We start from the raw sequence: 25,030 nt of genomic DNA, 5'->3' as shown, positions 1-25,030 counted from the left end.
AGCTGTCGCCAGATAATTAAATGTTCATTTCTCTACCATAAGATGCCTCCAACATCGTTTTAGAGAATTTGGCATTGCGTCCAACCCGGCCTCACAACCGCAGACCACGTGTAACCACGCTAGCCCAGAATCTCCACATCTGGCTTCTTCACCTGTGGGATTGTCTGAGACCAGCCACTCAGCTGATGAAACTGAGGGATATTTCTGTCTGTAATAAAGGCCTTTTGTGGTGAAAAACACATTCTGATTGGCTGGGCCTGGCTCCCCAGTGGGTGGGCTGGCTCCCAAGTGGGTGGGCCTATGCCCTCCCAGGCCCACCCATGGCTGTACTCCTGCCCAGTCAGTCATTTCAATTATTTCAATTGACTGATTTCCTTATATGAACTGTAACCCAGTAAAATCATTAAAATTGTTGCATGTTGCGATTATATATTGCTCAGTATAGTTGTTATTGCTCAGGAGCCATGTAAAGAGTTTTCCATACCTATAGTGAAAGGAGAGAAAAAAGGAGTTAAGAAGACTGTGGGCAGACAATGGCATTAACAGATGAGTTGGTTATTTTAATATTTCCTCTTTAATAATGAAAATGAATGGCTCAGCAAGGATTAGACTGTGATTGGACTGTTGCCCATGTAAAGAGCCCCTCTAAACGTAATTGTTTGTCTGCTGCTAGGTGCCTTTCTTCCTAAGGACCTCTCAATAGCACCTTTTTTTCTAAGAGTGTACTATCTACAACCTAAACGGGTTATTCAGCTGTCCCCATAGCATAACTCTTTGAAGAACCCTTTTGGGTTCCATATAAAACCCTTTCCACAGAGGGTTCTACATGGAACACAAAAAGGGTTCTACCTGGAAACAAAAAGTGTGCTCCAATGGGGACAGCAGAATAACTCTTTAAGAACACTGTTTTTCTCAGAGTGCGCCTGTATCGGAATACATTTTAATGGCGTGTCGCAGCACTTGGCCTCTAGCGTTCCCAGAATCAGAAATGAGAAATGAAAGCACAGCATTGAAAGAGGATGCAACAAGTCCAGTCAACGGGTCCTCTTAGGCCTTTGAAGTTGCAGCTAGATGGAGCGCCAGTACTCCCCCCTCCACCTACTCGTCAAGGACAGGTTGTGACTCTCTTCCATTTGCTGATGAACCTAGTATAGGATTCCCTCTGCTGCCTAGTCCCACATCCCAGTTACCAGGTTTCGAAAGGTAAGATTGCTCCACAGCGAATAAGCATGTTTGAATGAATATGCAGTTCATTTATTCCATGTTTTATCTGGTTTGTCTTCCATCATGTCAGCTATCCTAACTCTAAAACTGCAGAAGGGAACAAAGGATTGTCCTTGTTTTGTGCTTAGTGATAAGACACAGGGTGACCCTCTGGCCGCTCCGTTTCCATGGCCACATCATTAGTGCACCGCCCCAGCTGGATGGAACAGTTTGAAGTGGCAGTGGTACAGTATCTTTAAAATAACAAGCCCCTTAGTTTAGAGAATAAGGAGGGGAAAATAACATTGGGGAAAAAAATGATTAGCTTAAATCCATGTTTAATGACGTCCCATAAAGCCACCCTGCAGATAGTCATTAACGCTCTTCCATTTCACCCAGTTTTTTGTTCGCACCCTGAAATGATTTTCAGTAGTGCTATTTGAGCTGATCCATTAATGTGGGGTTGTCAAAACAGCACAAGTAGCGAACATTGACTTAACTCTGACTAAATCAATAGCCATCCACAACACACCACCTTGTCACTGAGGTGTAACCAAGGTTTGTATCATGCTTTTTAACGAGTATGACACCAAGGAGATTTTCTGAAAGTGATTGCCTTCGTGGATGAACTGAGCTGATTAGAAATCTGACGTGCAGAATTATGCCACTTCAACCCAAGGAACACCGAATGGCAATGGCTTGGTTCATCAACACAGCGACACTCCTTTTGGTTATTATTCATGTACACAGTAAGAGTAGCAATTTGAGGCGGATCAGAGGAAACTAAGGAATAATGGACAACAAAAAACTTGGCAGTCTGTCAATGACAATCAGACAGAAATGAGTCACTTCAAAACACACAGCCTGATAAACACGCTGGTCATGTAATATCAACACTGATTTGTGTTCCTGAGTAAATCTGGCACAAAACAGGATGTATAGCTGGTGTGCATGACAGTGACTGCACTAATGATATAATTTGCATCACAAAACCTGAAATTTGCATGATGTGTTAATTGCTAGCTGTAACCAGAATGTGAAACGCAATCATAAGGGCCCATGGGTTTAGCGTAGAATGAAGAGGATTCCCTCTTTGAAAAGGTGTGACATGCACACACACAGAAGTCAATTACTATTCCCTAGTTATATTGATTAAAGGAATCAGAACGAGATTTTGGTTATTTTGCCTTTTTCTACCTGCCCAGTCAGATGAACTCATGGATAACATGTCTTAGTTGCCAAAATCTCAACGATCCCTGTGCTAAAGGGATAGTGCAACTAGATTCAACACGGGACAAGTTTTCCTTGAGCAGATGGTCAGGGGGCCGGAACATAACAAATATTTGCAGACCGCAAGAATCCCCAAAAGATATTAGACAAACCATTTCAAAACTTGCTAATGATCACATCTCTATTATGAGTGGGAATACTTTGGAACAGATCTCAAATTAAAATCACTTGGAACTGATTTGTTGTTGTTTAATTCTTATGTGCAAAAAAAAAAAAGGATCTAAAACAAAAACAACAAATCACGGGCCGCCAGGATCTATAAACCCATTACATCCTCCCTTAAAAGGGTCCCTTATGTAGGGTTACTAGATTGTCTCATAGGTACAGTCTCGTTTGAACGGTCCTGACAGTCACCCAAAACCTATTACTAATATAATCCAGTATCTTACTGTGCACAATTAGCATTAGCATTTGGGCACGACAAACAGTCCAACTCCTCCGCATTCTCCATTTTCAAACAGAAATGGGGTGTGCTTTTAGTGGTTCATTTTGTTCATGCATGCAGAGACCAATGTACAGTTGAAAAGTTGGAAGTTTACATACACCTTAGCCAAATACATTTAAACTCTGTTTTTCACAATTCCTGACATTGGATCCTAGTAATAATTCCATTTTAGTTCAGTTAGGATCACCACTTAATTTTAAGAATGTGAAATGTCAGAATAATAGTAGCTTTTATTTCTTTCATCACATTCTCAGTGGGTCAGAAGTTAACATACACTCTATTAGTATTTGGTAGCATTGTCTTTAAATTGTTTAACTTGGGTCAAACGTTTCAGGTAGCCTTCCACAAGTTTCCCACAAAAAGTAGGGTGAATTTTGTCCCATACCTCCTGACAGAGCTGGTGTAACGGAGTCAGGTCTGTACTGTAGGACTCCTTGCTCGCACAGGCTTTTTCAGTTCTGTCCACAATGTTTCTATAGGATTGAGGGCTTTGTGATGGCCACTCCAATACCTGGACTTTGTTGTCCTTAAGCCATTTTGCCACAACTTTGGAAGTATGCTTGGGGTCATGTCCATTTGGAAGACCCATTTGTGACCAAGCTTTAACTTCCTAACTGATGTCTTGAGATGTTGCTTCAATATATCCACATCATTTTCCATCCTCATGATGCCATCTATTTTGTGAAGTGCACCAGTCCCTCCTGCAGCAAAGCACCCCCACAACATGATGCTGCACCCCCGTGCTTCACGGTTGGGATGGTGTTCTTCGACTTGCAAGCCTCCCCCTTTTTCCTCCAAACATAATCATAGTCATTATGGCCAAACAGTTCTATTTTTGCTTCATCGGACAAGAGGACATCTCTCCAAAAGAATATGATCTTTGTCCCCACGTGCAGTTGCAAACCGTAGTCTGGCTTTTTTTTATGGCAGTTTTGGAGCAGTGACTTCTTCCTTGCTGAGCGGGTTTTCAGGTTATGTCGATATAGGACTTGTTTTACTGTGGATATAGATAGTTTTGTACCGTTTCCTCCAGCATCTTCACACGGTCCTTTGCTGTTGTTCTGGGGTTGATTTGCACTTTTCACACCAAAGTACATTCATCTCTCGGAGACAGAACGCATCTTCTTCCTGAGCGGTATGATGGCTGCATGGTCCCATGGTGTTTATACTTGCATACTATTGTTTGTACAGGTGAACGTGGTACCTTCAGGCGTTTGGAAATTGCTCCCAAGATTGAATCAGACTTGTGGAGGTCTACATTTTTTCCCCCTGCAGTCTTCACTGATTTCCCCATGATGTCAAGCAAAGAGGCACGGAGTTCAGAGGTAGGCATTGAAATACATCCACAGGTACACCTCCAATTGACTCAAATGATGTCAATTAGCCTATCAGAAGCTTCTAAAGCCATGACATTATTTTCAGGAATTTTCCAAGCTGTTTAAAGGCAGTCAACTTAGTGTATGTAAACTTCTGACCCTCTGGAATTGTGATAGTGAATTATAAGTGAAATAGTCTCTAAACAATTGTTGGAAAAACGACTTGTGTCATGAACAAAGTAGATGTCCTAACCGACTTGCCAAAACTATAGTTAAGAAATTTGTGGAGTGGTTGAAAAACTAGTTTAAATTACTCCTACCTACTCGGTTGACCACACCGCTCCCAAAATAAATGTAGAAATCTGCTATTCAATTATTGCACCCACACTGTTCGCGCTATTTCTGACGCAGATCACGCTGCAAGTCCTGCCTGTCCTATCTCATTGGTTTAATGAAGCAGGTACCCACATGCCATCTCCTCATTGGTTATACCCACATGGGTGATTGAAAGACAAACTGTGTTGCCAGTCAGTGTAGTAATACTATGAAAGTTTAGATGCCAATCACCATATAAATACAAAGATGAAAAAGCCTGGAAGGAGGATAGATGACTAGAAACGAGTCAGTTGACCATTTCGTGTGTGGATTAATTGTCACAGTAGAGGACCTTGTGAATTTCGGGTAAAATGTTTATATCCAAGGACAAATTGGCTAGCAACAGCAAGCTAGCTAAATAGGACAAATTAGCTAGCAAGTGCTGGTTTACTAGCTGAATTGCCACAAATGTTTTTATGCTTTTTGACCTGTGCCCAAATTAATGTAATTGGTTCAGAGGTCGTTCTATTTTAACCTGCGTGTCGTGATCGTGTTTGATGTAGGGTTACAAAATAAATTAATGCACGATGGCGCACGCGCAGCCGGTTTGGGCTCCGTGTCACCTTTATGTGAACTGCCGACTTCAACGAGCCAATAACTCGTCCAGTATGTATTGTCATTTGACAATTTTTTTGGGACAGAAGCCATTGATAAATGGCACTTCTGTAGCCATAGCTCTTATTCAACCATTTGTTTAAGCATTAAATGACCGTGAAAGATTGTGATTTGATCAGGTACACCTAAAGCTGTTATTTTTTTACCCAAAGTCAGCCTTCAAGAGTAACAAGCATTCAACTGGCAACACAATGCATTGGGAAAGATGGAACTGAGTCCATCTACATGTATTAACACTTACTTGGTACAAACATTTTATTTAAACCTAAATATTTGGACCAAAACAACTTAACAGAGTCTGATGCAGATACACTAAACTACCTTTGAATGGGTTCATTGAGGCCTGTTTTTCTATATCTTTATCAGAACGTAGGCAAAATCATTCTAACATTGAATACATTAATAAAAATAAAAAAAATCAACAGAAGTGACTCCCATTTCATTGTCTTTTCTGACAAGCGTGAGCTCTTGAAAAAGAAATACCACAGTTGGAGTACGGAAAATCCTTTGTGGAGGCATAGTCCACCTTCAAATCCAGGACTTCCGAGTCAAAAAAAGCAAAGGGGTGCATCAGTATGTGGGTGACGGACAGAAATGGCACACATTCAGTTTTAAAACAGTCCAGCAGGAAATAGGTGAACAATGGACATAGTTGGAGGCAGACAAAAAGGGGGCAGAGACAAAATCCTCAGCAAACCAATTTCAATCTTGCGTAGTCTTGAAGCTTTACGGAGAAAACTTTTTGGCTTGTGCTCGAACCCTTTTTTCATATTCCACTCTGTTTTGGCTGAAATGAAAGATGGAGGCATGTTATGAGGAATGGGATATTTCCTGGAAATATCAATTATCAACTAACAGCCTTTCAACAATGCTGGCAAACAGCTAGACAAACTATTGGCCAGGATGGGCACAAGCTAATGAGAAGATTGCCAGCAGCTGTGTATATCCTATTCCGACTGACATTTGACAAACCTTTCACTTAATTAAAATATCTACTGGCTCAGACCCACCAGTAAATTGTATACGCCTCAGCTTGTGCAGGATCCTGGATATTTGGTTCATTTAGGAGCTCTTGGATTCCTAACAATATCTGTGGATGAAAACAAAGTATAAAGGCAATTTGTTTTGCAACCTTCCATGGCTTCAAATCAATTTCACCTAATAAGTTACCACCATGAAGCCATGCTGCCCTCTGCAGCAAAGCAGTTTACAGTGCAGTCAGATGTCACCTGTGTACACGGGTACAGTTCTCATCCACACTGACGCAAAGATCTCATCTAAATGTAGCCACCCCATACGCATTTGGACAGTAAAATTAAAATGTTAGTCTCTACAGCCCAGCATTTTGGATTTGAGATCACTTAAGAGACATTTATTTACGTAAGCAAGACCGTTAAGAACAACTCTTATTTAGAATGACTGCAAACACTGGCCAAATCCAGACGATGCTGGGACAATTGTGCACCACCCTATGGGACTCCCAATCACAGCCGGTTGTGGGTGTCTGTAGTGACATCTCTAGCACTGAGATGCAGTGCCTTAGACCGCTGTGCCACTCAGAAGCCCAATGAGGTGACAGTACAGAATGTCAACTTTCATTCAAGGATATTTTCCTACACCCGTTTTACTGTTTCAAAATGTATTGGTGAATTATGGTAAGTGAGGTTAGAGGCACAAAGATCATACCTCTGAAAAATGCTAATCTCCTGTTTTTGGGAATGGTGAGAAGGTAGCATGTTTTGTTGAAGCCTCTGACTGGAATCATTTATGACATTTACAAATGTTCAAAAACCTAGATAAAATTACTCCAGTCATTAAATCACCATTCAGTTCCTATTTGTCAAAACAAAACCCCAAAACAAACTGTAAATGCCTTCAACGAGTTAGTCACAAGCTTGATGTCGTCCGTATTACAGTACTACGGTTTGATTTGTTTGATCGTAGCTAGCTAGCTACATAGCCGTCTTTGTATCTAAGACAATTGTGTAGTCTAGAGCGAGTTTCTAGGTTAGCTAGCCAGCTATTGTCGTTCTTTTAACGTAACGTAACGCAATCAACACTGCTAGCTAGCCAGCTAGCCCCCGACTAGCAGCACTGTAGAAACTATTACAGTACAACGGTTTGATCTGTTTGATCGTAGCTAGCTACCTACATAGCCGTCTTTTTATCTAAGACAATTGTGTAGTCTAGAGCGATTTTCTAGGTTAGCTAGCCAGCTATTGTCGTTCTTTTAACGTAACGTAACGCAATCAACACTGCTAGCTAGCTAGCTAGCCCCAAATAGCAGCACTGTAGAAACTATTACACTCGACGGAACGACTTGATTAGTGTAGTGTCAACATCGCAGCCACTGCCAGCTAGCCCACTCCAGCAGTACTGTATCATTTCAATCATTTTAGTCAATAAGATTCTTGCTACGTAAGTTTTAACTTTCTGAACATTCGAGACGTGTAGTCCACTTGTCATTCCAATCTCCTTTGCATTAGCGTAGCCTCTTCTGTAGCCTGTCAACTATGTGTCTATCTATCCCTGTTCTCTCCTCTCTGCACAGACCATACAAACGCTCCACACCGCGTGGCCGCGGCCACCTTAATCTGGTGGTCCCAGCGCGCACGACCCACGTGGAGTTCCAGGTCTCCGGTAGCCTCTGGAACTGCCGATCTGCGGCCAACAAGGCAGAGTTCATCTCAGCCTATGCCTCCCTCCAGTCCCTCGACTTCTTGGCACTGACGGAAACATGGATCACCACAGATAACACTGCTACTCCTACTGCTCTCTCTTCGTCCGCCCACGTGTTCTCGCACACCCCGAGAGCTTCTGGTCAGCGGGGTGGTGGCACCGGGATCCTCATCTCTCCCAAGTGGTCATTCTCTCTTTCTCCCCTTACCCATCTGTCTATCGCCTCCTTTGAATTCCATGCTGTCACAGTTACCAGCCCTTTCAAGCTTAACATCCTTATCATTTATCGCCCTCCAGGTTCCCTCGGAGAGTTCATCAATGAGCTTGATGCCTTGATAAGCTCCTTTCCTGAGGACGGCTCACCTCTCACAGTCCTGGGCGACTTTAACCTCCCCACGTATACCTTTGACTCATTCCTCTCTGCCTCCTTCTTTCCACTCCTCTCCTCTTTTGACCTCACCCTCTCACCTTCCCCCCTACTCACAAGGCAGGCAATACGCTCGACCTCATCTTTACTAGATGCTGTTCTTCCACTAACCTCATTGCAACTCCCCTCCAAGTCTCCGACCACTACCTTGTATCCTTTTCCCTCTCGCTCTCATCCAACACTTCCCACACTGCCCCTACTCGGATGGTATCGCGCCGTCCCAACCTTCGCTCTCTCTCCCCCGCTACTCTCTCCTCTTCCATCCTATCATCTCTTCCCTCTGCTCATACCTTCTCCAACCTATCTCCTGATTCTGCCTCCTCAACCCTCCTCTCTTCCCTTTCTGCATCCTTTGACTCTCTATGTCCCCTATCCTCCAGGCCGGCTCGGTCCTCCCCTCCCGCTCCGTGGCTCGACGACTCATTGCGAGCTCACAGAACAGAGCTCCGGGCAGCCGAGCGGAAATGGAGGAAAACTCGCCTCCCTGCGGACCTGGCATCCTTTCACTCCCTCCTCTCTACATTTTCCTCCTCTGTCTCTGCTGCTAAAGCCACTTTCTACCACTCTAAATTCCAAGCATCTGCCTCTAACCCTAGGAAGCTCTTTGCCACCTTCTCCTCCCTCCTGAATCCTCCTCCCCCCCTCCTCCTCCCTCTCTGCAGATGACTTCGTCAGCCATTTTGAAAAGAAGGTCGACGACATCCGATCCTCGTTTGCTAAGTCAAACGACACCGCTGGTTCTGCTCACACTGCCCTACCCTGTGCTCTAACCTCTTTCTCCCCTCTCTCTCCAGATGAAATCTCGCTTCTTGTGACGGCCGGCCGCCCAACAACCTGCCCGCTTGACCCTATCCCCTCCTCTCTTCTCCAGACCATTTCCGGAGACCTTCTCCCTTACCTCACCTCGCTCATCAACTCATCCCTGACCGCTGGCTACGTCCCTTCCGTCTTCAAGAGAGCGAGAGTTGCACCCCTTCTGAAAAAACCTACACTCGATCCCTCCGATGTCAACAACTACAGACCAGTATCCCTTCTTTCTTTTCTCTCCAAAACTCTTGAACGTGCCGTCCTTGGCCAGCTCTCCCGATATCTCTCTCAGAATGACCTTCTTGATCCAAATCAGTCAGGTTTCAAGACTAGTCATTCAACTGAGACTGCTCTTCTCTGTATCACGGAGGCGCTCCGCACTGCTAAAGCTAACTCTCTCTCCTCTGCTCTCATCCTTCTAGACCTATCGGCTGCCTTCGATACGGTGAACCATCAGATCCTCCTCTCCACCCTCTCCGAGTTGGGCATCTCCGGCGCGGCCCACGCTTGGATTGCGTCCTACCTGACAGGTCGCTCCTACCAGGTGGCGTGGCGAGAATCTGTCTCCTCACCACGCGCTCTCACCACTGGGTGTCCCCCAGGGCTCTGTTCTAGGCCCTCTCCTATTCTCGCTATACACCAAGTCACTTGGCTCTGTCATAACCTCACATGGTCTCTCCTATCATTGCTATGCAGACGACACACAATTAATCTTCTCCTTTCCCCTTCTGATGACCAGGTGGCGAATCGCATCTCTGCATGTCTGGCAGACATATCAGTGTGGATGACGGATCACCACCTCAAGCTGAACCTCGGCAAGACGGAGCTGCTCTTCCTCCCGGGGAAGGACTGCCCGTTCCATGATCTCGCCATCACGGTTGACAACTCCATTGTGTCCTCCTCCCAGAGCGCTAAGAACCTTGGCGTGATCCTGGACAACACCCTGTCGTGCTCAACTAACATCAAGGCGGTGGCCCGTTCCTGTAGGTTCATGCTCTACAACATCCGCAGAGTACGACCCTGCCTCACACAGGAAGCGGCGCAGGTCCTAATCCAGGCACTTGTCATCTCCCGTCTGGATTACTGCAACTCGCTGTTGGCTGGGCTCCCTGCCTGTGCCATTAAACCCCTACAACTCATCCAGAACGCCGCAGCCCGTCTGGTGTTCAACCTTCCCAAGTTCTCTCACGTCACCCCGCTCCTCCGCTCTCTCCACTGGCTTCCAGTTGAAGCTCGCATCCGCTACAAGACCATGGTGCTTGCCTACGGAGCTGTGAGGGGAACGGCACCGCAGTACCTCCAGGCTCTGATCAGGCCCTACACCCAAACAAGGGCACTGCGTTCATCCACCTCTGGCCTGCTCGCCTCCCTACCACTGAGGAAGTACAGTTCCCGCTCAGCCCAGTCAAAACTGTCCGCTGCTCTGGCCCCCCAATGGTGGAACAAACTCCCTCACGACGCCAGGACAGCAGAATCAATCACCACCTTCCGGAGACACCTGAAACCCCACCTCTTCAAGGAATACCTAGGATAGGATAAGTAATCCTTCTCACCCCCCCTTAAATGATTTAGATGCACTATTGTAAGTGGCTGTTCCACTGGATGTCAGAAGGTGAATTCACCAATTTGTAAGTCGCTCTGGATAAGAGCGTCTGCTAAATGACTTAAATGTAAATGTAATGTAAATGTGTGTGCAAGGAATATAGGCCCTGACTACTTTGATACACTACATATACTATTTACCAAGAGGGTGGTCATCTATATTTTTTTATTTGCAGTCTATTTACCTCCACAAACCGATGCACAACGAGCTGTATAGGGTCATAAGCAATCAAGAAAATGCTCACCCAGAAGTATTGCTCCTAGTGGCTGGGGATTTTAATGCAGGGAAACTGAAATTCATGACAATTTCTACCAGCATGTCACCTGAGCAACTTGAGGCAAAAACTCAACTTTACTCTACATGGATAAGCATACAAAGCTCTCCCTCGACCCCCATTTGGCAAATCTGACCATATATTTATCCTCCTGATTCCTGCTTACAAGCAAATATTCAGGAAGTACCAGTGACATGCACAATATAGAAGTGGTTCAATAAAGCAGATGCTACGCTACAAGACTGTTTTCCTAGCACAGACTGATAACGTGCTGGGATTCATCCGATGGCATCGAGTAGTTTACCACATCGGTCACCGGCTTCATTAATAAGTACTGCAATGACATCGTCCCCACAGTGACTGGGATGTACATTAGGGCTGGGCAACAAAATGTATGATTCAGCACAATGTTCCAAATGTATCTCAAGAATACATTATGAGCGTTTGTCTTCAGGGTCTATCTCGTCTCCTTCGCTCCTTCTGTGCACCTTCCCACTTGCAGACAACAAACCACTCCCCGGCCAATCACAAGACAGAAAAGGTCCTCATCTCTGACAAACAGTTTGAACTCACCATTTGCATTTTGTCCCAAAAAACACATTAAAATAATGTGGTCCCCGAAATACATCGAAACCATTATACTGTAATAGAGAACTTATCCTTTGTAACCATACCCTTGTGTCTCAACTCCCAAAATGTAGAACAGAGCAGGAGTATCAACAAATAGGATTGTGGAAAATTAAATAATCAGTGTCGCATGCAGCATCACATACCGCTAGCAGCACTTTAGCCAGACTTGTGCTAGCTGTCTTGTCTTTTATAAATGTGCAATGAACATTAAAAATACATCTATATAAGGAAATGGCATCCCATTCTGAGAAATAAGCATCTTATCCAGGTAGGCCACTTAATTTCAACATCTAAACAGGCTGTTCAAACAGTTGGAGACAGGTGTATACATAAAAATTCAACTGTTCTGCCTTGTTAGCAACCATATAGTTACAAGTTGGTTAGACTTTAAATAAAAGACCAGCTGGCTACTCACTAGCACGTCGGCTTGAGACCAGTGTTCATTTTCTATACTGCCTGCTACCAGAAGTTTGTCATCAGTGGATGTGCATTGTTCTAGTTAAATTTGTAACTAAGGGCATTTTCAATAAAGTTGAAACCCAGACCAGGTTAAATGGGTAGGTAGCATAAACGTAACCACATGTAACATATGGATTTGTATTAGAATATGCATCCAAATTCCCTCACTTCTGTATTGTTACTACATAAAACTGATCGGATTTCTAAATGCATTACAAAGCCACAATTGATTACACTCATGACTACTGGTTTCAATCACATTTTCTGCCAACTAACAAGCAAACACTTTGAATGTATTGCTACAAATTAGCTTGCAAGTTTGCAAGCCAACTAACCCGCTATTGTTATCACTAACAGCCTGCTAACACATTAGCACTACGCAAGTCAGGACGGCCAGCTGATGGTCCTCGCAGTGGCAGACCACATGTAACACCTGCACAGGATTGGTACATCACACCTGTGGGACATTTACAGGATGGCAACAACTGCCAGAGTTACATCAGGAATGCACAATCCTTCCATCAGTGCTCAGACTGTCTGCAATAGGCTGAGAGAGGATGGACTAAGGGCTTGTAGGCCTGTTGTAAGGCAGGTCCTCACCAGACATCACCTGCAACAACATCTCCTATGGGCACATACCCACCGTCGCTGGACCAGAGAGGACTGGCAAAAATTGCTCTTCACTGACGAGTCACGGTTTTGTCTCACCAGGGGTGATGGTCGGATTCGCGTTTATCGTCAAAGAAATGAGCGTTTACACCGAGGCCTGTACTCTTGCGCGAGATCGATTTGGAGGTGGAGGGTCCGTCATGGTCTGGGGCGGGGCGGTGTCACAGCACCAGTGCCCTCAAAGCTCATCACTTAACCGATCTCCCTGGGACTGAATACCTCCCTCTGCAACTGGATCCTGGACTCCCTTACAGGCCGCTCCTAAGTGGTGAGGGTAGGAAACAGTCACGCTGACCTTCAAAACAGGGGCCCCTCAGCGCACAACTGTAATCCATCATTAGGTTTGCTGACAAATGGCAAATTGTTGTCTGTGATCAGGCCGAAAGGAGTTCTGAGACCTGCCACACTGCCAGGACAACAACCTCCCCCTTAACAAGACAAAGGAGCTTATCGTGGACTACACTAAATGAGGGTTTAGCACTCCCCCATTCACATCGACGGGTCTGTAGTGGAGCGGGTTGAGAGCGTCAAGTTCCTGGTCATCTTACAGCATTAATCTAAAATGCATCAAATAGTCCCCCCACAATACAGTTTAATGGCAAAGCAAAAACAGGTTTAGAAATTTTGCAAATGTATTTTATGCTATGAAACTGTTGAAGCACCTTTGGCAGTGATTACAGCCTCGAGTCTTCTTGGGTGATGCTTGGCACACCTGTATTTGGAGTGTTTCTCTCATTCTTCTCTGCAGATCCTCATGCTCTGTCAGGATGGATGGGGAGTGTTGCTGCACAGCCATTTTCACATCTCTCCAGAGATGTTTGATCGGGTTCAAGTCCAGGCTCTGGCTGGGCCACTCAAAGACATTGAGACTTGTCCCGAAGTCACCCATGCCTGATCTTGGCTGCGTGCTTAAGATCATTGTCCTGTTGGAAAATGAACCTTCGCCCCAGTCTGAGATCCTGAGCACTCTGGCGCAGGTTTCATCAAGGATCTCTGGACTTTTGCTGTTCATCTTTGCCTCGATCCTAACTAGTCTCCCAGACTCTGTCGCTGAAAAACATCCCCACAACATGATGCTGCCACCACCACAATGCTTCACTGTAGGGATGGTGGCAGGTTTCATCAGATAACCATATTTCTCATGGTCTGAGTCTTTTTAGATGCCTTTTGGCAAACTCCACGCGGGCTGCCATGTGCCTTTTACCGAGTGGCTTCCGTCTGGCCACTATACCATAAAGGCCTGATTGGTGGAGTGCTGCAGAGATGGGAGAACCTTCCAGAAGGACAGCAATCTCCAGAGGAACTCTGTCAGAGTGACCATCAGGTTTTTGGGCACTTCCCTGACAAAGACCCTTCTCCCCCGATTGCGCAGTTTGGCCACCTCTTCCATTTCAGAATGATGAGGCCACTGTTCTTGGGAACCTTCAATGCGACACATTTTTTGGTACCCTTCCCTAGAACTGTGCCAGAATCTTGTCTCGGCGCTCTAAGGTAAATTCCTACGACCTCATGGATTGGTTTTTGCTCTGACATGCACTGTCAGCCATGGGACCTTAGACAGTTGTGCCTTTCCAAATCATGTAATAAATTTAAATTGATTGAACAGGTGGACTCCATGTTGTGGAAACAGCTCAAGGAAACAGGATGCACCGGAGACCAACTTCAAGTCTCATAGCACAGGGTCTGAATATTTAAGTAAATAAGGTCGTTTTTGTACAAACTTGCAAACATTTCCAAAAACCTGTTGTGTTTCGTCATTATGTGGTATTGTGTTTAAATTACTGATTTTTAAAAATCCATTTCAGAATAAGGCTGTAACGTAACAAAATGGACAAAGTCCCGGTGAATGCAGGTGAAGTCCAGGTGAATGCACTATCTACGGCAATTACCTCGTACCCTTGCACATCGGCTCTACTGGTACCCGATGTATATAGCCAAGTTAACGTTACTCACTGCATTTATTAACACTCCTCAAATTTCTGTATCTTTCACTATTTTTGGAAAGGGGGGGGGGGACTAGATATAGAGTGCTTTAATTTCTAAAATGTTTAAAACAGATCTGTATGAAAATACTCAAATAAAATGTGACATTCTGTACCGTCGCATCATATGAGACATTTGATCCAAATCCAAAATACTGGAGTATACAGGCAAAAATGTTATATTAGCTTCACTGTCCAAATACATAGAGGAGAGTGTATATTACTATTCTAGGGTTATAGGCAAAGAAAAAGCTAAAACCAGAGAAGGGGTCTTGGATGAAAGCTCTTACTTGTTTGATAGTGATGGCTGGCCTCCAGTCTTTGTCCTCCTCTAAAATCGATAGACAGACTGTACCAGAGGGATATACATTTGGATGGAACAAAGGGGGCTCAAATTTGCCTGCGGAGAAAATATAATTATTCGCACAATATGGAGAAAATTCCAGATGGCACTTATTTGCAGTTCATTAAACACTGATTATCAAAAGTTATCTCCCTCTATTCACACAGAGGTTGGAATAATACTGAACATTATGATAATGCCCTTTTAGTATAAGAGCGGTTTGAAAAGAGACTGAAATTTCAGCCTGTTTTAGTGGGATGTAGTTTCAGCATGCCTGGTAAAATGTGTTAGACCAATAAGGATAGTTCAAACAGCTGGTTCTGTTTTTCCCCTACCCACTCACACCACCAGTCCTAGCAAAATTCTCTTGAGAAATTGCTCTTCATAGAAGCTATTTTTGTTTGTTTTCAATTAAAAAATGGCCAACAAGGCAAGAGTAAACATGTCACCACCCACTAATGCAGTACCCCCTTGGGGCAATCACTAATTTTGTAAATGACAGGTCCATTTATTAAGACGCAAATGGGTCCCGTGGTGTCAGATATGGCGTGGGCTCGTGGTGTCAGATACTGCGTGGGGTAGCTAGACTCATTTCCTTGAGCACGTGTGCCAAATTTCATCACTGAGTCAGACAGCAATAAAAACATGTGCGTGTTATATAGCCACCATGTGGTCAATATGAATGCGCTTGCATATGTTAAGTATTGAGTGTTTGCAACATGCTTACCAAATTTTGTTACGCTATGAACATGCTTGACTTGACCGACATGTGTGCCAGACCACATCCATGTAAACATTGGTCATTTTTATTTTATTTAACTTGTCAAGTCGGTTAAGATTTTTTTTATTTACGATGACCGCCTACCCCAGCCAACGCTGTGCCAATTGTGTGGCTCCCTATGGGACTCCAATCCCGGCCAGATGTGATACAGCCTGGATTCAAACAAGGGAATGTTTGTGACGACTCTTGCACTGAGATGCAGTGACTTAGATCGATGCACCACTCATGAGCCATCAATAGTGGCCATGTTTTAGGTACTAGTATGAAAAATATTGCATTGAGACCTTTGGCCATAGATGCCATATCAAGTTTCATGTAGATCAGTCATTCGGTGCCATAAGAGTAGCACCTTAGGTGGATCACACATTTCTCAATGGCAGACCTTATGGTTCCCAGAGGCAAATTAGTTCCTTATGAGGGACCCATGTGGCGAATTTCATGAACGTTAGCATTTTCTTGTTACAGGGCCACCATCTGGCTAATCAGTGTAATATTGTAAATGCTGGATCTTTACAGCAATACGAATCATTCACCCACAGTAAGGTACTTAACTGTTACCCAGAACTTATACAGATAACAGCTTCATTGGACTTTTAAAAAGAGAAAACATACACTTGGGAGGTGAAGAAGGATAGTCATCCTTGAAGAGCATTCGGAGTTTAAACAAGCCCCCCTCCCATGGGGTCTGTGGAGAGAAATATAGCAATTTGGTCAACACTCCTTCAGTAACTGGAGTTATTCATAGTGAAGCAATGAGAATGTCACAACTGTGGTAATCAATTAACATTGGTCATCCAGCAGCTATACAGATGTTAGTACCAACACCTCAGTGTATTTAATATTTCCTACAACCAATTAATACCCTGCTTAGTTGCATTAAAACAAAATCTGCTGTCCATACAGTGCCAACTTATTAGACTGCAAAGGAGTGATTGCTTCCTCCAGTCTGAACATAGTAATACCTACTAGAAGTCGACCGATAAATCGGAATGGCCGATAACTTAATCTGCCCGAATTTTTCATAACAATCGGAAATCTGTATTTTTGGACACCGATTTGGCCGTTTTTTTTCCCCCTTTTACACCTTTATTTAACTAGGCAAGTCAGTGAAGAACACATTCTTATTTTCAATGACGGCCTAGGAACAGTGGGTTAACTGCCTTGTTCATTGGCAGAATGACAGATTTTTACCTTGTCAGCTCAGGGATTCAATCTTGCAACCTCTCAGTTAACTAGTCCAACACTCTAACCACCTGATTACATTGCACTCCACAAGGAGCCTGCCTGTTACGCGAATGCAGTAAGCCAAGGTAAGTTGCTAGCTAGCATTAAACTTCTTATAAAAACAATCATAATCACTAGTTAACTTCACATGGTTAATGATATTACTAGTTTATCTAGCGTGTCCTGCGTTGCATATAATCGATGCGGTGTGTATTCGTGAGAAAGACTGTCGTTGCTCCAATGTGTACCTAACCATAAACATCAATGCCCTTCTAAAAAATCAATACACAGAAGTATATGTTTTGAAACCTGCATATTTAGCTAAAAGAAATCCAGGTTAGCAGGCAATATTAACCAGGTGAAATTGTGTCACTTCTCTTGCGTTCATTGCACGCAGAGTCAGTGTATATGCAACAGTTTGGGCCGCCTAATTTGCTTTCGAGACAGTTTCCGGATTCGACCAAATGAATGACCCAAGGCTCGTATTTCTGTGTTTTATTATGATATAACTAGGTCTATGATTTGATAGAGCAGTCTGACTGAGCGATGGTAGGCAGCAGCAGGCTTGTAAGCATTCATTCAAAAAGCACTTTTGTGCGTTTTGCCAGCAGCTCTTAGCATTAGCTTCAAGCATTGCACTGTTTATGACTTCAAGCCTATCAACTCCCGAGATTAGGTTGGTGTTACCGATGTGAAATGCTAGCTAGTTAGCGGGGTGCGCGCTAATAGCGTTTCAAACGTCACTCGCTCTGAGACTTGGAGTGGTTGTTCCCCTTGCTCTGCATGGGTAAGGCTGCGTCGAGGGTGGCTGTTAATGTGTCCCTGGTTCGAGCCCAGGTAGGAGCGAGGAGAGCAATAAGCAATAATAAGCAATACTGTTACACTGGCAATACCATAGTGCCTATAAGAACATCAAATAGTCAAAGGTTAATGAAATACAAGTGGTATTGAGGGAAATAGTCCTATAATAACTACAACCTAAAACTTCTTACCTGGAAATATTGAAGACTCATGTTAAAAGGAACCACCAGCTTTCATATTTGCACCTGTACATAGCCCACCTATATTTTAGCCCAAACAACTACCTCTTTCCCTACTGTATTTAATTTATTTAGCTCCTTTGCACCCCATTATTTTTATTTCTACTTTGCACATTCTTCCATTGCAAATCTACCATTCCAGTGTTTTACTTGCTATTTTGTATTTACTTTGCCACCATGGCCTTTTTTTGCCTTTACCTCCCTTATCTCACCTCATTTGCTCACATCGTGTATATAGACTTGTTTATACTGTATTATTGACTGTATGTTTGTTTTGCTCCATGTGTAACTCTGTGTCGTTGTATGTGTCGAACTGTTTTGCCTTATCTTGGCCAGGTCGCAATTGTAAATGAGAACTTGTTCTCAACTTGCCTACCTGGTTAAATAAAGGTGAAATAAAAAAATAAAAATATGTTATCATGTTCTGAGCAAGGAACTTAAATGTTAGTTTTTTTTTACATGGCACATTGCACTTTTACTTTCTTCTTCAACACTTTGTTTTTGCATTATTTAAACCATTATTTGAGCTAAATTGATTTCATTGATGTATTATATTAAGTTAAAATAAGTGTTCATTCAGTATTGTTGTAATTGTCATTACAAATAAATAAAACAATTCGGCATCGGCTTTTTTTGGTCCTCCAATAATCGGTATCGGCGGTGAAAAATCATAATCAGTCGACCTCTAATACCTACAAAATATATACAGAGAATGTTCTGCTCTCACTCATGAGAGACTCTTACCCCCTTCTTTCCAGGGATGGCACACTCCCAATTCATCAAGTTCATTGTTCCATCTGGGTTTTTTGTTGGCACAGCAACAAACCCCTAGGGAGAGGGAAAAGATATTGTTCAACATTGTTACATGTCTAACTCCATGAAATTGCCAACTACAGCCCTGCACAGAATCAATCCTTAGCCCCAGACCCTCTATGGCTGTGTAACTCAATGTGCTTAGTTGGCAGCGCTGCCCTGTTAACGGCTCAGTCACCTGTAATGTAGGCTATTTTATTAGTTCCAACAGCCACCAGTTAAGCAGTACCTGTTCAGATGTTGGCCTATGCCTGGGTTTGTATTGTCCCCCTGTAAGAGTAATGCTGGTGAAAAATCAATTTTCCCACTTGGGAGCAATAAAGTTTATTCAACCAGGCCAGGGCAGTACAGCTGTGCTTGGCATAGTGTAAAATGTTATGTGGAATAGACTATCCAGAAACATATTTCCACAAGCAGGTCTTCCAAAATGACACATGCCCCTAAAGAACCAGCTCAGCTTATACAAAAAAGGCACTGCTGACATGAAAATGGCTTCCACCCAAGTCCCTTGATACTCACAAAAGGATGGTCTTTCCTCCAGGCCTTCCTTTCTTGTGCAAGACGACTTAAGGCTATACCAGACATGGCGTGAGGACTCCCTAAATCAAAAATAGGAGATCAACAGTGGTGTACAGCTCTATTGAAATAAACAATGCAGATGTGATGCACAGGTTCGGCATCAGATCAGTTCAAGTGGTTTTCATTTCTCTGGCATTTGATCAACTCATGTTACTAGTCTCTGGATAACAGCACAGCCAAATGTGGTGCTCAGAAAGTTCACAATGCTGCAACCACTTCAACTAGATCACATCCACAGGTTCCAAGGGGCACAACCAAACACCTAGCCTAAATGTGTTCAATATAAAGTCAGTCTTTCATATTATTTTCAACATTATTGTAATGCAGCTTGTTTGCTTTGTGTGTGTGTGTAGTAAAAAGGTACAACTGACTTCCATTCAGGTAGGCTTTAAGTTCACCTACACTCTTAGGAAAGGTGCAATCTGGTTCTTCAAATGTCCCCATAGGAAAACACTATGCAGAAATAATTTTGGATCCAGGAATAGCCTGGATCCCCAAAGGGTTCCCCTATGGGGAGAGCCGAAGAAACCTTTTGGAGCCCCTTTTCTCTTAGTGTAATGTAAGCATTGACTGCATAAAACAAACGAAAGACCAAAACAAACTGAATAATCTGGTGAAAATATTTTACTTTACATTATCTGGGGAGCCTAGTTATTGTAGGTAGCTGGGGGCCCTGGTGTAGAAAAGCTATAGCAAATATTTTAACTAAACCAAGATGGACCACACTCAACTCCAATGGGAACAGATGAGTCACAGTGGGCAGAAAAAGCAAGGTGGGCAGAGTCAAGCTAGCGAGATCCTATTGGCCAGTTCTAGCATAAATCTGAATAATTCCGTTAGGGAACGCCTACTCAAATGCATGTGTGCACTAACTCAATTCGACATTGCACTCCTAAACACTGCGATTTTATCAACTTTGGTAAAGGCTAAAGTCTACTGATCTTAGTCCACTCTGTTCAAAAACACTTGAGAACAAATGTTTCATCGATGAGAAAATGTGCAGAATATAGTCCAACATCGATTTCGTTCCATCTTCTCCCACTGCGCGCCAGTGGGCTTCCTCTCACTACCATATTTGGTAGAGAGCTTAAACGCCAAGCGACACTTCATATTTACAAATCCAGTGTAATATCTGTCTCGTTGTGCCATCTGTGGCTATAGTATTGAAGCTTCACACCAGACTAACGCGACACTTTTTTAATGTGCCACTATCAATATGCTGACGAGATCGCGATACCTAAAACATAATGACAGGAGAAACTTTGGCCTTGAGGTTTAGGAATTCAATTCCCACAAACGAGATATCTGTTGGATGTTTAGGTTATCACTCAGCGGAATGGTACAAAGGAACAGGTAACGCTGGTTGCAAATGTAGCAAACTAGCATGTTCGCAATAGCAGCTTTTGTTGACACACACATGCCCCATAAAGTATGTATTGATTGGATAACTTGTACAGCAGTAGTTACAATTGCAGTCTTTGTTGTCCAACGCGAATATGCAACTCTGCGCAATGCTGGCACAAAAAGCCGCTAAACAAGTGTGCAACAGAGTGCGCAGTAGTCACATTTCAAGGCGAGGTTAGCTACATGGAAGTCCAGTTTAGGATGCCTTACCAATTTAAATACACATATCCAGCCGATAAATCATGTGACGTTTAAGATTGACGTAAATACAGGTGTTTCAGTCTTCCGTCTGAATAGCGTAGTTAGCTAGCCAACTACTTTAGCCTAGCTAATAGTAGCAAGCCTTCTGGCATTAGCTTCATGAACCCCAAACCCCAAAAAAACTAACTTACACCGACTACGGATAAAAAAACAAAACATTCTCAGTAGGCGACAAAGACTTACCTTCAGTGTGATAAAAATCACTATATTTTTAAAAGAACACTCGGGTAGCCCAATTTTAAAAATCTAACTCGAGACAAATCTAGCTAGGCTAGTGAAGTTTCCCTCCTGAAAAAAAAAAAGTGAAATTTAGCCTAGGCTAAATAGGACCTGATTACTTGCTAGTGCCTGAAAACAATTAGTGCCAATGACCTAATATGACAATTAGTTCTCTACAAGGTGTTGCTTATTAAGAGTGGTTGTAATCAAATTTGCTACCATCCCAAATTATTATGAGTCAGCTATTTAACAAGAACAAACAAGACAAAAACATGAAACATTGAATATTCTGTGAACTATGTGGTGACACAACTAATACGATGAATGTATTATATTTAGCAGAAAATGCAAGGTACGGTGTATGTTGGTAAAAATTACATGATAATTTAGAGGTTTTAATCATGACTTTCAGGCAAAGCATTGGACAGCTATGCATTTAAAGAGACAGTACACCCAAAGTTAGGGACTGAGTGTATCCAAAAGATTTCGACCCTACCATTATGCTTGTTTACACTGAGCTGCACTGGGGTCGGAACGCCGTCATAGTTAATTTAAGACACTGCAGAGTTTGCGCAAGATATGGGTCAGAAAACATACCTTAATACAGGGCTATGTTACTGTATTCCAAGATTTGACCTTCATCCAAACTGATTCAACCAGAAGATTAAAATACTGTTGGTTTTCGGCCTCCCGGGCTGGCGCTGTACTGCATTGCCACCAGAGACCGGGAGGTCCATGGGGCGACACACAATTGGCCTCTGGGTTAGGAAGGGGTTGGCTGGTAGGGATATCCTCTCATCACGCACCAGCGACTACTGTGGCTGGCCAGGCGCAGTGCACGCCAACCAAGGATGCCAGGTGCATGGTGTTTCCTCTGACACATTCGGGTTGGATGCGCGCTGTGTTAAGAAGCGGCTTGGTTGGGTCGTGTATTGGAGGACGCATGACTTTCAACCTTTGTCTCTCCCGAGCCCGTACAGGAGTTATAGTGATGAGACAAGATAGTAGCAACTAAAAAATTGGATACCACGAAACTGGGGTAAAATTCCAAAAAATATATATCAGTTTGGTTTTCTTAAAAAAAAAAGCTGCCCTTTTTCGACCTGTTAACTAGAAGTAGTTGTGGCAACAGCAAAAAAACAGTATTTCCATCTTCAGTTTGGATAAAAGTAACATTTGGAGTTCAGTGCTAGTAGAGCTCACCAGCTTGTAGTCCTAAAACCCAGAAATTAGATACAATGACGGTCTACCCTGACCAAACCCGGATGACGCTGGGCCAATTGTGCACTGCCTTATTGGACTCCCAATCACGGCCGGATGTGATGCAGCCTGGATTCGAACCAGGTACTGCAGTGACGCCTCTTGCACTGAGATGCAGTGTCTTAGACCACTACGCCACTCAAAAATGAGTAGGGAAAGTTTAGGGTTTTTGAATAAATGCAGAAAATAAGGTCTAAGGTGAACACTGGCTTAGGAGATCTGATACATTTGGTTCTATACGATAATAGCAGTCCGTTAACATGACTTTTATGAATTATGAAGCCTTTGTGCTTTTTTAAAAACATAAATTCTTAAACATTTACAAAATGTGACATTAGCTTATGAAGATTATCTCATAGAACAAAATATATAAGATCTCCTAAGCCTGTGTTTACCACAGACCTTATTTTTGCCGTTCATCTAAAACCCCCACAAAAACGACCACGGCGGAGTTCATGCCTACAAAAAGACACCATTATTTTAACCATGATAGCGTTCCATCCCCAGTGCAGCTCACTGGAAAAAAAAGTGTAATAGTAGGGTTGGAATCTTCTGGCTAGGACTGTGCAAAATCTTAGTTTCTGACAATATTTTTGGGGATCACTCGAGAGTATTTTCCTACTTAAATATTGCATTCTGTGTGGAAATAGATAGTGATGCATTAATACGCGTTGTAGTAGCTGCTACACATTATGATGACAATAATCACACTACTTCGTTTCTAACACATACAGATGATCCCTTCACAAACGAGGTTGCAACCAGAACGGGTGCAACCAGAACGGAACTAGAACATCTTTGGTGCATCTTAGGCTACTGAAACTTTAGTGTTAGATTGATTGACCAAAGTTCCTCGATGTGTTTCTATCTGAACGTTCAACAATGTTGTGCCATAAAGTTTCTAAACACAGAGGCGCAACGTCGCGAGACTTCCGGGAAAGATTACAAAACAGACCAAGCAGACCAGGCCGGAGTTTGGGGTTTGAGAAGTCAATGACAAAAATGAAACATTCTTCCTTCGTTGTGCCTTCAGATTTCGAGAAAATGTACAACCTAGATTCGAACCAATGTCTTAAGTAGTGGAACATGTTTTTACTCCAACCTCGTGAAGGCGACAAACTGACAAGTTAATTTACACAAAAAAACAAGTTGATATTGAAGGAGTGCCTTTGACAGCATATATGCACAGTCTGGACCATTAGACCCGATGACATTGCCTACAAGTGTGATAGAGGATTTCTATAGAATACCACCCGAGTGGCATAACGCACTGCATCTGTGCTAGAGGTGTCACTACAGACCCTGATTCGATTCCAGGCTTAATCATAACTGGCCGTGATTGGGAGTCCCATAAGGTGGCGCACAATTGGCCAAGCGTCGTCCGAGTTAGGCCGTCATTGTAAATAAGAATTTGTTCTTAACTGACTTGACTGGTTAAATAAATAAAAATAAAACACAGTATGAGTAATACCCATAACGCCTAGTGGTCAAACAGGGAAATGGTTACAATTGTTTTTCCACGATTCATTTATCCCATAGGGGATTTTAGAAACACTTAAACGAAGGGCTGTTTCATGTAGGCTTACTCTGGCATGCCATTTTGATAACAGTGTAAATCTCTCTAGGACAAGGTTACTTTTATCAATATATTACCCCCCCCCCAAAATGAAACGGTAACTAATGTGGCTGTCATAAAGAACTGAAAATGCCATGACGAGACTGCCGAATCGAAGGAAATGTAAGAATCACTGGATTAACTATCTAATGTTAGCTAAATCTAGTAATGATTAAATTGGCAACATTTCTTTAAATGGACAATTATGTGAACGGTCTTGTGCAAGTTTTAAATAGACACAATACCTGTTAGCCAGAAATGACGTGCAGGAGCTTGCTGGGATTTGTAGTCTTGCATGTCTACTTTAATGCTAATTAGCATTTTTTTCCAGATCTGAGAGAAAATAATGCTGAATATATTGATGAAAGTCACCTTATCTGAGATTTATATTGTTATCAGAACGTCACACCAGGGTAAGCCTTTTCAAAACACAGCCCTTGTTTTGATTCTAAATTTCCATATAGGAAAATGAATAGAAAAATCAATTGGAACCATTTATCGGTTTAACAGGTATTATGACACCTCCACTTTGGGGCTCTATGAGTAGCAGTTTCTGCCCATCTTCATACTGTACAGTAGCTCAATATGATTTAACTCTGTGATGGACCAAACTTGAGTCTGTCATTTGATATTTATCTAACTAGGTAAGTCAGTTAAGAACTAATTCTTATTTACAATGATGGCCTACCAGTGTCTAAAGATGTTTAGTTATTACCA

At 43.0% G+C, this 25,030-nt stretch overlaps 1 protein-coding gene across 1 annotated transcript; it reads right to left on the bottom strand.

The window, feature by feature from the left end:
- Positions 1-2,667: 2,667 nt before the first annotated feature.
- On the bottom strand, positions 2,668-21,530 carry ube2ia (ubiquitin-conjugating enzyme E2Ia). Its single transcript, XM_064986165.1, has 7 exons — positions 21,403-21,530; positions 19,495-19,574; positions 18,907-18,990; positions 16,511-16,583; positions 15,065-15,174; positions 6,255-6,334; positions 2,668-6,031 (listed from the first exon to the last, which is right to left on the bottom strand). The coding sequence occupies exons 2-7, from the start codon at positions 19,558-19,560 to the stop codon at positions 5,971-5,973; spliced, it is 474 nt and encodes a 157-aa protein (XP_064842237.1). The 5' UTR covers positions 19,561-19,574; positions 21,403-21,530; the 3' UTR covers positions 2,668-5,970.
- Between the last annotated feature and the right edge of the window lie 3,500 nt (positions 21,531-25,030).

Source organism: Oncorhynchus masou, chromosome 14 (genome assembly GCF_036934945.1).
Source record: "Oncorhynchus masou masou isolate Uvic2021 chromosome 14, UVic_Omas_1.1, whole genome shotgun sequence".
NCBI classification, from domain to species: Eukaryota; Metazoa; Chordata; class Actinopteri; order Salmoniformes; family Salmonidae; genus Oncorhynchus; species Oncorhynchus masou.
This window is presented reverse-complemented; position numbering and strand designations above follow the sequence as displayed.

Coding starts and splice junctions, on each gene's coding strand:
- ube2ia (XM_064986165.1), bottom strand. CDS start 19,560: ATGTCTGGTATAGCCTTAAGTCGTCTTGCACAAGAAAGGAAGGCCTGG. Junction 18,991..19,494: donor GGAGGAAAGACCATCCTTTT/GTGAGTATCAAG, acceptor CCCTCTCCCTAG/GGGTTTGTTGCTGTGCCAAC. Junction 15,175..16,510: donor TCCTTCTTCACCTCCCAAGT/GTATGTTTTCTC, acceptor TTTTCTCCGCAG/GCAAATTTGAGCCCCCTTTG.